Consider the following 13,017-nt stretch of genomic DNA (forward strand, 5'->3'; position numbering starts at 1 on the left):
CTAGTATTGAACTGACTCATTAATCACAACCTACTGAGCAGAATCAGTCAGAAAAAATGAAAATCACCAGATAAAGTCTGCATATAATTGATTAGTGATTCCAGAGTTCCAAAGATTAGGAATAATAAAGTTCTCCATTTCTAACATAGCACAGAGGCCGTGTACGAAAGCAAGTGTGACGAGCGGTTGATGTTTTGTTGACGCCGTCCATGCCCACACTTGTTACTTGAAGTAATCAGAAATCTATACTATTCCCTTGTTAACTGCCAGACCTCATTCTGTCTACATGAAGGCTTCCCTGCTACCCCCTCCCCTCCCGTCAAGACTCACGACAACAGCAACAACAACAACAACAGAGCCACTGTCAATATTTCCTCAATTATAAATAATTAAACTCTCCCCCACAATGCACTCAGCACCTGGTCTTGAGTATCCAGCTATGAAAAACCACAGAGTCACAGCCAGCGAGCGGGAGGGCCACGAAACACCACAGGAATGCCCTTCAATCGAGCTGGAGGGTGGAGGGGGGGCAGCTCACAGATGGATTCTGTACAGTAAGACTAAACACACCATGATCTCACACACACACACGTAGTGAGTCAGAGAGGGGACATGATCTGTTTTCCATTGTGACGGAGTCAAAATCGAAACGGCAGACCCGACTTTTTAAATGCATGGTCTTCGTGACTGAGCTCGAAGCTTCACGTTAATCCCGTCAGCTCCTAGTGTGGATTATGTGAAAACACGTAAAAAAAAAACGAAGGCGTTATCTCTCTCTCTCTCTCTCACACACACACACACACACACACACACACACACACACACACACACACACACACACACACACACACACACACACACACACACACACACACACACACACACACACACACAGTCTCTCAACTGTTTATGAAACAAAGACTTATGAGCTCCTGGAGCCTGGTGAAACTTCATTCAATGACAAAACACACGCACACACACTTCACACTCTACTATTCCTCTTACCAGCCATTCAGCTCCAGCTCCAGCAGTGACAGGGTCTTCTCTGAGTTACACTGCAAACACCACATGCTGGCCGGCGCTCACAGGACGACGTACTCCAAACACAAGCGTTCCCACTCACCAGTCCCCATTACTGCCTACCAAGGTTTCTCTAATACACATAAGGATCTCAAAACTGTCATTCTCCCGTATCTTGGTAGCTCTCTACTCCTCAGGAACATGTCCCATTTCTTTGCCTTGTAGCAGCAGCCTCATAGGGATGCATGGTCTGTGAGTCAGTCTACAATCTCTGTGACAGCCAAGTGGAGATCTTTCTTTTTCTCTCTCTTCCTTTCTGTCGTCTGTGCGCCGGGCTAGTAGGAGTATAAGGAGGGTAGGGGAAGGGGGGGCGGAGGCTGGGAGACGGGAGTGTGGGTTTCTGCCAGGGCCGGAGCAGTATGGAAGGGGGCGGGGTGCCGGGGTGAGGGTGTGAGAGCGTTGTGGCTCTGTAGCTGGGTAGAGAGGAAGAGGGAGAAGGGGATGAAACACCTCCTGCACAACATTAATCATGCAAAGAAGGGGACGCTCAAATGACCCCGGAGTCAGAGAGAAAATGGGATTTTTCTGGCTTTTCATCAGAGAATGTGAAAACATGAAAATGAGTGGATGGGGAGGGAATGAGAGATAAGAGCATGGACAGGAGGGAGGTGGGGGAGAGAGTGACGGCCTCATCCAGTCCGGCATGTACAGGTATAGAGGAGATAAATGAGGAGAAAGTGAGAGGAGAATGTGGCGTGAAGAGGAGATAAAGCTGCAGGAGACAGGGTTTTGGGAGTGTTTGAATGTCAGAGGTACCTTTTGTTTGCCTTTTATACACAGAGGAGGAATGACTTAGTGGGCAGGGAAGGCAAATACGAGCGAGCACCTCTAATAATAGAGCCTTTCAGGGCCCGAGCAGTGACTGTCAAGATGGAATCTAAGAAAAGAAGCAGAGAGGATTCTGCAGCAGAAAAAACATGGCAGTGTTGAAGGGTTGTTCTCCTCTCGCCCTCTCTTATTTTCAACCTCCCTCAAATCAGCTTTGTTTTATTTCGTGGATAATGTCATGGTGCCAGAATGCCACCCGTGTTATACCGTGACCGCCGAGCTCACCCGCCGCACACTCCCATCATCCCACTTCACGGCTGCAGCGGACCCCGGGTGGACTGCGCCGCCGTCTCGGGACTTCACAGCGTTGTTGCTCCGACAGGCCAGAGACTAATCACCCCTCTGAGAGAAGGGGGTTGGGGTAAACTGCCCCCAAGTCAAAGGTATTTTCTATCTAATGACAACAGGCACAGGAAGCAGAGGAGAATGGCTCCCACATGGAGCCGGTTTACAGGGACACCAATCATTTACACACACGCACACCCACACATACACACCAGTCCCACCAGGGAGACGTGGATGTCCTCTAATTACAGGCCTGAACCCTTTAAAATGATCACCTTCTCTGGACGGTTTTCATCTGAGCCTTCAAACGAACGACGCGGAATGAGAGACAAAGCAGAAAAAAGAACGAGTAGCTAAAAAAAGGCAAACGTCTGCACACGGTTATCGTCTTAACATGTGCCCCGAATCACAGCAGGGGACGTGCACGGAATTACTTGCCGTGTGTGACTCAGGCAGAATCGTTACGTGCAGCGAGGCAGACATAGTGACCGGCCAGCCGATCTATTTCAGTTCAGAGACCTTGGCCCTGGACTCTGGTGACTACAGCTGCTAATGCGTTGCGGAGCTGCAGACACTTGACTCAACTTACAGAGCTCGACTATCACGCGATCGCTCCACTCTCACCCGAAATCCATTTATTCCTGAGTGCCAGTAAACACAACAAACAGAAATAAAAAATAAATAAATAAGGCAGCCAAAAGCCATTTAAGACACTCCTTCTCCAATAAAACTGGCATCCTCGTTATTCTATCACTTTGTCTTGGTGGCAGGCCTCAGGGAGAGTCTAACTAGAGTTTATTTGTGTGGGAGTGAGATATGAAGTAATTGCTTTTCTCATTTTGAAGATCAACACGTGACCCCCTGAATGCCATGTGATTGTTTTTAGTATGAGGCTCAGGAGCCGCTTTAGCATAAGCGTCAAGGGTAGCTTTGCTGAACTGATCAAATTAGACGGATTCCAGGTATAAAGCGGAGCTGCGAAACTTTTCACAAACTCAGAGGCGCTTAACAAGCCTGTGTAATTATCTCCGTCTGCCTGCCTCAGAGTCTCGCTATTCCTCCTCCGGTGTTACGACCCAGTGTACAGTCGCCTTGGCTGAGCGCAGGCCCACTCCATCTCCCGAATCCTGGCTGCACGGCGCTCGGCTCCAGAATGATGTCATTGAGAATTCCAGGCAGAGGCCCACTCTCTGCTCATAAAATGCCATTTCTTCAACTCAATACATATGGTTTCTCCGAGTTTCAGCTCCTATGCTCGACCACCCCTCCCCACCTCCCCTTAGTTTAGTCTGCGTGCCTCCCCCTGTCTTCCTCTTCCCCGTAGTTTTCAGCATAGAGAAAGTCACGTACATTATTTCACTTGGGACGAGACCAAAGAGGCGTCCGCACACAAGAGCCTTTATCAGGTGCAATCCCGCAATATTATCAGGGGAACAAAGGAAACTTGGATTTTCCCCTTTGCAAAATAGAAAGATAAAAGACAGAGTCGGAGGGAAAGACAGCAAAGGAAACGACGAGGGGAGTGGGAGAAGTGAACGCTTCCTGGAAAGTTGGTCACAAGATTTTGGCGCCGAGTGCTCCGTCCGTCTACATGACATCATGCACCGTTTTTCATTATCTGCTGAGCAACTGAGACCTGCGCTAAGAAATGGAAAATAAAACAAAAACTGGGTCCTCGCCTGGTCTGGAAACAATTAGAGCGGGCTGATGTCATAGTTTGATACAACAGAATAGTAAATGAGATGTAGTGGCCCGGGTTAGCTTAGTGAACACAGAGGACTTTGTGGAGGAAAAAAAAGAAAAAAGAAACACATTTTCCCTGTAAACTGTCAGGAACAAAAGAATTCCTGTGCATGAAAAAAAGGATCCAGCAGAGAGATGTATAAATAGAGCTGAAATAAGAGTAATTAAAGGATCTGCTCATCACATCCTGGCAGCAAAGCTGGAGCAGATGTGTTGCCTGTGGGATCCAATGGGAATGATCAAAGTTCATCAGTGGCAAGTGGTGGCTGGGAGGCTTTTCTCTGTTCTACCGTTCATAACTAAGTAGTTCCAATCAAGATCGAGACAATCTGTTGGTCCAGACATATGGAAACTGAAAACACAGACTTCAGACACAAGTAAAAACATTATTTCAACCAAGTTAAATGTTTTTTCTTTACACAACGGGCTATTTTCTTCTCACTAGGAACGTAGTTGATGGGCATCAAACGCTGTTATCTCTGCAGCACTGACTGAAAGGGGTTTGCGGCACGATGGATCGAAAAATGTCGAATAGCATAGAACAGCACTGGATGACTGGTTATAAGACTGAAGGCGTAGAAACTTTAGTTTGACATTTTGGGAATTACAGTCATTTACTTTCTTGTCAACAGTTAGAGGAGACGATCAATAGCACTCTCATGTGTGCACTTAATTTAAAGCTGCAGCCGGGGGACAGTCTAGCTTAGGTTAGAATAAAAAACTGGAGAGCCAGCCAAGAAGTCACCGATTTTGTTTTTGGACACTGCCACAGAAGCCATTTTCCAACACTTTCTCTATTATATTAAGCTTTTTAAAATCACAATTTTAGCTTTATTTTAATCTAGGGGTTGGTAACTTTTTATCTTATAAGGTGAAATCCTCTCTACGTCCCGATAGCCATCAATAAAAAAGTCTGAAAAAAAAAGGACAAAAATCAGTGTCCCTCGCAGGACTGTGATGAAAATGACCAATCATTTCATTCAGACCAAACTAAATGATTCGCTGGCGAGACGAGAAGTTAGCGAGCGAGTTACAGGAGAGTCGGCTTCTAGCAGTTGTCAGGCAGCGCGTGTTCATGTGTTTTGGGGGCATAGCTTTGACAACAGAGACAACAAATGGGAGGAGGGTTGGGAGCCTGCTCTTGCTGGTTTTTCCAGGATTATCAACTATAGATTTGAGCAAATATTTTATTCAGCTGCCTGGAAATTATTAAGCAGTAATAGGTTTGTTCTACTAACAACCCATATAAAAAGGTTTAGTGTGTAAGATTTAGGTGAAAGGGATCTTTATTCAATTATTTTTAATTGAATATAAAATAACCCTAGTGATGTTTTCATTATTGTGTGGAGGCCACCATGTTTTTTACAGAAGCCCAGACTGGACAAATTTAATGACAACTGAAGGCTACCACAGGTTCTCTTTTATGTTTGGAAGGGGAGGATGAGGTGAGGGGTATTCAGCTGCAACGTGCAACGTCACCACTAGATGTCACTAAATTCCACACACAGAACCTTTAAGTCACCTGGGGTAACTCTCACGCAGTAAGAAAGAGCCAGGTCTGCTCCTCAGTCTTTCCTGGGTGGAGTTCTTTGCTCACTTCTCTCTGTGTTTGCGTGGGCTTGCAATGGTTTCCTCTCACATTCCGGAGATGTATGCAAGTCAGGTGGGGCGGAGACTCCAAACTGCCCCAAAATTTGGGTGTGGGCATCGAGTGCCACCATCCTGGGCAGGGAACACGCAGGGATAAAATGACACCCTTACGATGGAAACCAAACAAACTTTAACTTAACAACTCGCCCACATGTTTGTGTGCTCGTTTCTGTGTAAGCAGTTCTATAAAAAAAATACATTTTATGGAACCACAGGGCTGCAAAGGCCTGACTACATGCATCTGCTATCTGTCTCTTACACTCTATAAAAAAAATAGGTCATATTTTGTTACCATTATTAGAAACGGGCCGAGTTTGTCCATTTACAATAGGTTCCTTTCTGTTCACTCCATTACCAGAAACCATATTTCTCTGAAGCCCTTCACCATAGCCCTCTCCCTGGCACGGAAACACACTACAGCACAATTCTCCCCGGCTAAAAATAGACCCATGTGAGGTGACACACTCTGGTAAACACTCAGTGTGAGAGATGAACAATACTGTAAAGCACAAAGAGGAAGAGTGCACACCAATGGAAGAAACAGCCACTGAATGCCCTGCTGATTCCATCTCATTCTCTTTTCCTTTGTGGCAGATCGATGTGCAGAGTTTTTCAATGACAGTGGAATTAAATTTTGAGGTCAGCTGCAAAAAAAAAGCGGTGCAAGATTTAGAAAGTGTCTTCGGTGGTTTGAGCTCCGAACAGCCCAGACTGCAAATGTGACAAAGGCCACAGCGGGTATAAATACTTGTGGCGGTCACAGGAGCGTGACACGACAGCCAGACGCGCAAAACAGACCCTGACCGAGGCCTTATATGATGAGAGTACAGTCTGCAGTGGGCTTTCAGAGGGACACTGCCACCCGCTGGTTAGAAATGAGACTTCACGTTGTCTGTGCACACAAGGCCTAGGGGGGGCGGGCATGTGACGCTGAGCTCATTCAGGACGGCTGAGGTCAGATGTGTTTGTCGTGGCTGAGGGGGGCTGTGCTACTCCACTGCACCAGGATGGTACACACCAGCCTTGTCTGGTAGGGGGACGCCTTGCTGGGACGCGGTGGGGTGGGGGACTGGTGCAATGAGCTATTTGGGGCAGTGGCAGACTCACACCTGTCTGAAGTCACACAGAGAAAGTCCTGTGCTATATGTGTCAGGGAAATGTGGCACGGCAAAGACATGTATAGCATGTCTGACATCACTATTACTGATGATATAGATTACTGTAGAAATACTTCATGTATGTGATATGTTCTGAAAATTGGAGAATTTCTTATTTTAAGGTCATTTTAGGTCATGCAAAAAAATATATATGATTTTGTAAGAATATACACGCATCGGCTTGTGCACTTACCGAAATTCCTTCTTTTTTTTATTGGCACGTTTTCGAATACACAACTTGAAAATGTTTATATTCCGATGATTTTAAATTATTTCTGAAGCATCTACCTCCCTAACAGCATTATAGTTCCTAACCAATCAGCAGAGAGAGTCCCAATTTGTGTAACATGAGGCAAAACACTTTAAAATCATGTCTCTCTGATTCAAGAGCTGATTTCAAGTAGTCATCCATCAGCGCTATGATTAAAAAAAATAAACATCTATCATTTGACATAAACCAGACATGTTTCCAAAATAAGTGTGTGTGTGTGTGTGTGTGTGTGTGTGTGTGTGTGTGTGTGTGTGTGTGTGTGTGTGTGTGTGTGTGTGTGTGTGTGTGTGTGTGTGTGTGTGTGTGTGTGTGTGTGTGTGCGTGCCTGGCAATCAATTTGGAGCCACGAGCAAATTGACTGGAAGGAACAATAATAACAATCACTGGCGTTTCAATCAGATTCCATTTATTGTCGACTGCACCAGTGATCAGATAAACAGCGGATGATCTTGTACACGCTGCTTTATTAAGCATGAAAATGATGTTAATGGTTTCAAGCTGAGTATTCAAGTCTAAATACGACGTGAATTAATGCATATTGTTAATTTAAAGTAGTGAATCATCATTAAGTATCGTATGGGGAAGACTTGCGCCGTCAGCTATAAAATATACTGACTGGGAGATAAGGGGATCATGTTTGAGGAGAGACAGATAAAAGGGAGGAAACACAGATCCAAACCTTTACATTCCTACAATAGTTGAGCCTGCGATGGCGTACATACCACGACTCACCTCTCCACACACAGCTGTCTTATCACTTCAGCACATTTTTGCTTGGCTTTGCTTTCCTTCGAGCTCTGGACGCCACGGTCACGACTCCAGTTACTTGCTGGGCTCCGCCCGCCCTTCCCATGGCCGAGGCAGCGGTGCCGCCGTGGAATCCGAAGCCGGCAGCAGAAACACTGCGGCTATTGAGCCCCGAGGAGCGGCTCCCGGCTCGGCTGTCTACACTGGCACAAGCCATTGTTTGTGTTGGCACCGTGCATAAAGGCAGCCTCTTTCACGTCTGCCTTTCTCTGTCTTTGATTCCAGGAGAAACACAAGTCACGGGACAATGGCGGCTAACGTGTAGTGATGAGCCGTGTCAATATGTCAAACTCTGCCAGGTTAGGTTTGTGGATTTCTGCTCGGGACCCACAAACCTCAGACGTAATCCATGAGCCTGTGTGATTCCAGTGTCATAAAGAAATTCAACGTTTCCTTTCAGGCCCTGCTCCACTTGGAGGTGAAAGCACAGAGCGTATTTCACTTTAATGGCCCTCATTAGGCTGACAGTGATCGAATCATGCAGGAAACGTCCTGTTATTTCTGGAGAAAATGCCTAAAAGTGGTGGACTAAATAGAAATGTGGGAAAGTGAAGGCAGCTATGAGTATCGTGATCTACTAATACTGTTTAAAAACATTAAAATACAACATTAAAATCATTGAATTGAACTCAGCGTGAAGCTAAAACAAATTTTACGTTTCATTCTCTTGTGATTCGTTTAAAAAGAATTATAATAAAAGAAATCAGACTACTCAGGTTAGACACTTCTTTCTTAGACTGACGATGAATTCTACATGGATTTGACATTAACCGTTCATCAAGTAGGAACTTTTTTTTTTTTCCAGTAATAAAAGTCAGTAACTGCTGCATCAGGATCCCGTTTGTCAAAGGAAACACTGACTCTTTTCCGCCTTTTTTCTCAAAACCTCACATCCAAGCAGAAAAACAAGCTCCACTCAGAACCGAGTCACCAGAGGACAGAAAACTCCGGATCAGTTTACACGTGATGAGAACCCTGAGCTTACGGCTGAAACTGAAAACCTGATCAGTTGTGTTTAAATATTTATTGAAAGTCACGGCTGAAAGAACCTAAACAATGAAAGAAAGAATTAAAAAATTAAAAATTTACGATTCCGGCACCCCCTGTTTATGTCCTCAATTCATGCATGTCAACGTTTTTTGGGGAGGCTGACGATGACACAAAACAGAAATTATCTGTGATTTTTTTTGGGGGGGGGGGGGTTTAAACTGGGAAGCAATCAATCACAGAACAAAAGCCCAGAGATAACGCTGCCGTCCTCGATCTGCATTCCTCTTCCCCAGGAATGCAGAAGGAAGGAGAGGGAGCTTTTTGTGCAGGTCACGAGAGCGCTGAGAAATGGATTCATGTTGACATATTCCAGTCGGAACAAGATATCCTGAGTGTGCAGGTTCCATTCATACCACATTTCCCCAAGACCCAGCGGGTGCAAGTCAGCAGATCTTATATTCCAACATGTGACCCGTTCATGCGGGCGAGGTATAGGACGTTAAGCTTTACAGAGCGAAAACAACATGATTAGAATAACAAGCTAAATCATTAGAACGCAGGGGTCACGCAGCGCAGTGCTTATTGTTTCATTTCCCACAATGCCTTCCCGTAACCTCCGCTTATTTACACAGGGGTGACACGGATTCATTCACCTTCTCTATGACAAACTACCTGACAGCAGCTTATGTCGTTTGGCTTTCATTAAATTCACCCACAACCAATTATTAGATTATCGTGCTTATTGGACGGTTTCTGGCACAAATTGGAACTCGACACACGTCCTTCAGGGGCGAGTTACATGGAGAAACACTACAGACCTGACCAGAGGAGACTGAGAATTAAAAAAATACAACAAAACAAGTCATTAGAGAGGAATGGATTTGAAATGCAGAGTGAATCTATCTGCAATCTCGACCGGATCCCTGCTGTTTTATTGACTGTAAGCTCAGCCCGGGTCCCTGCAGGCTGCAGGACCCATCGATCTGGCGCCCCCTCAGTCACTTATTAGAGGCCCCTGGTCCCAGCGCTCTGAACCCACAGGTTATCGAACTGCTCCTTTACGCAGTCGACCATACTGCGCATCACAAAGTACAATATGTCAGGTTTAAACGAAAGTGGTCCAGTCGCTACAAGTGTGAGAAATTCAAAAAGCAGTGGAAACCGATACTTGCTTTTTTCCACTAATGTATGATTTACTTCCAGAATAAACAGGCTTGGACGAGGATGTGGAAACATCAGAGGACAGAGAGGATGTTTCTCTACCCCCCCCCGTTTTCTGGGACCCGTTCAGATTTGCCTGAGAAGTTGACGGCGCAGACAGATGTAGTTTTTAAACACGGTGGTTTCGGGGGGCTCCGGTGATTGAGCGAGCGCCGGCCAGATTCTGTCGTTTTAATCAACTGAACTTCCCGAACAGCCTCAGGTGTCAACAAAAAAGCAGGAGGTTGTATCAGCAGAGGGTAATTCTCACGCCCGTGTGGTAATCTACGACTGACACAAAGATCAACACGGGCCGTATGAGAATGTTTTCTCATTTGGTGGAGGCTGTTTCCTCAAGCTGCTTCTCCAGCCAAGTTACAGTTTGAGTTCTGGGCGTTCTTCACTTTGATTTATTGGCCTTGGGAGAACTTAGGTGAAGTAAGTAACTGTCTGGAAAGAGGATATTTAGCTCTTCCAAGGAGGTTACGTCTTTGCCCGTCTGTTTGTTTGTTTGTATACAAAAAATACCATTGTTTGTCAGCAGGATTATTTAAAATCTATGGAACTGATTACCACGAAACTTGGTGAAGGGTTGGTAAATGGGCCAAGAAAGAACTGGGTGACTTTTTTTTACTTTTTCACCAATTTCCAAGGAAATAATTCATGGATCTTGATGAAAACAATCAGCCATATTAAGGAGACTGATATCTATGACCGTATGTGAAATTTGGTGCATCGTGATGTAAATTGAGGGGGATTGTTGGGCCTCTGCATGCAGGTTTGCCTTATTCTAAAAGTTTGCTAGTTTGAGTTGACATCAAATCCACGTTGAGCCTATAGTAATCCATTTTAGGTGTGTGGTTAAAAGGTCAAACAGTCTATGAAAGCCTGAACTTCCTGGAATAGACCTTAAGCAAACTGTACGACATACAACCGAGGATTTTGCAGTGACAGCTGGAAGGAGCAGTTTCCCAGGGAGGGACGTGGTGAGTCAGCAGCTCAGCGACATCCTCAAACCAACACTGATAACAGGAAGAGATCCTTTTCCTTGTGTAATCTCTTCATGTGTGTGACGGGTTCACTTTTTTTCTCTGCTGGACCTCCTGCTCAGCCACGTAAAGCATCTGCTCCCAGTAAAGTGAAGACGCTTTCGGGAGATCCTTGCTCCTCAGCATCATTTTAAAGCAGCCCCGGGACCTTATTTTAACTGTTTCCCATATGGAAGCACACTGCGTAATGAACAGAGAGAAGCCGTCGGATTCGCCGTTTAATGATGAAACACCAAGGAATCCTGGGTAATAAAAAGCTATCGAGATTCACTGCTGCCTGTGCTCAATGATCCCAGAGGGGAATTCTGCCTTTTATTTGACGCAGCAGGTAAAGTAACTGAGCAACGTCCTGCACCAGGACAACAAGATCACGTGTGGCGTGATGGGGATGTAAACATAGAACAGACAAAGAGGACATAAGGAGGAGGTGGGGTGACAGAAGAGAACAGAGGGAGGGATAGAGAAGAAGGGCTGAGCTGCATGTGATGTAAACAGATTGCAAACTGTGCATGCATTCAGCACAGTGCCTCCCTCTATTCTCTGACTTCCATTCTCACGTACAGTATGACTGATGAGGGAGAAGCCGCCTCACGCTCTGTGCATCTAATGGGCTCTAATGATGGCCTCACTGGGCCGTCCATTCTGCTAACAGGTCTAATGAGAGTGGGTCCGAGTGGAGGGAACACACGAGCTCTTCATGAACAAACAGATCATCGGAGGTCCTGTTTGTAGACGTGAGCGAGAGGGCGATCGGCAGGAATGTGCCGTGAATCATAAACATGCTGTCATTGGAAATGGGGGCTTGGTCATGTTCGGAGGAACATGAAGCAGAGAGGAGCTGGGAGCTCAACAACCTGCAGGAGCTCAGAGGTAACAGTGCAGCAGCTTGTAAATCACACACGCTTGCTGAAATGTATGTTGCAATATGATAAAGATGCATTTTGATCACAGATATGAAAACACTTCCACGTCCAACTAAATGTAGACTAAAGGAAATCAGTTTACATTGACATACAACCATAGGAAAGGAGAATACGAGGACATTTGAGGATATTTGAACATTTTCTTGTCACAGAAAGTAGAATGGCACTCAGTAGAGGACACTCCCCTTAAATTCAATCAAGCTGCACCAAATTTCACACACTCCTCAGTTCCCTAAATATGTTTTACTTTTTTTTTTAATCAAGATCTATGAATTCTTCCCGGGGAAAACATCGAGGACTATAAAAGTCCTCGATATGTCTACTGATCAAGATCTGCACCAAAACCTTCTGGGTTCGTCCCTGATCCACACAGCATCCTGCCACTAAGTTTCATGGAAATCTGACAAGTGTGTAATCTTGCTTAGAAACAATCAAACCAAGGGACAGGGGTGAAAACATAACCTCCTTGTCGGTGGAGAATATCAAACCTTCTAGTAAATTCTTCTCCTTCTAGTAATTCTGCAGTATTGTGATGCATGCAAACCAGGTGCTGTATCTGCTAAACACACACACACACACACACCTTCAGAGTAGAGCCCACCTACCTCCTCACATCTGTCCCCGGGTCGGCCCTAAGTGACACGATGCTGGCTCTGATGACAAACTGCTGCAGCTCCGTGCAGAGAGGACTGTGGTTACTGGAGAGCGGCTCTGTCGGGCACAGGAGACTGGGAACCCTCCATCTGACTGATTTACTCTCCACTAATCAGCACATTCCCCCTGAACGTCGATGAAAAGAGGAGGTTCTCCCCACGCACAGTGCCCTCCCCCTGCCTCGCTCACACTCTGACCCTCACTCTTCTTTCAACCTCTTTCTTTATTTCTCCATCTCCCTCTTGTTTTTCTTCTTCTTACCATCAGCTGTCCTCTCATCCACCCACCCCCCCACCCCCCAACATGCCTCCAGACTGGTCTGTGGTCATTTATTCAGCTGCTGTGTTGATGGCTGTGGTTCAGTGGGGGACACTGTGTAT

At 45.6% G+C, this 13,017-nt stretch overlaps 1 protein-coding gene across 7 annotated transcripts in view; it reads right to left on the bottom strand.

Annotated features, from left to right (window-relative positions):
- Positions 1–13,017, bottom strand: part of LOC118110536 (IQ motif and SEC7 domain-containing protein 1) — a 94,002-nt gene that overhangs the window by 21,753 nt on the left and 59,232 nt on the right. The window contains exon 1 of one of the 7 annotated variants that reach the window (XM_035158375.2): positions 12,589–12,732. The exons of 5 other annotated variants lie outside the window; for them this stretch is intronic. Coding sequence is in view for 1 of the 2 variants with exons in the window: in XM_035158372.2 (XP_035014263.1) it covers positions 1,006–1,070 (65 nt within the window). In the remaining variant the exon portion in view is untranslated. Of the gene's footprint in view, positions 1–1,005; positions 1,366–12,588; positions 12,733–13,017 lie in introns of those variants that run through there. One more of the 7 variants, XM_035158372.2, reaches the window with a different exon arrangement.

Source organism: Hippoglossus stenolepis, chromosome 6 (genome assembly GCF_022539355.2).
Source record: "Hippoglossus stenolepis isolate QCI-W04-F060 chromosome 6, HSTE1.2, whole genome shotgun sequence".
NCBI classification, from domain to species: Eukaryota; Metazoa; Chordata; class Actinopteri; order Pleuronectiformes; family Pleuronectidae; genus Hippoglossus; species Hippoglossus stenolepis.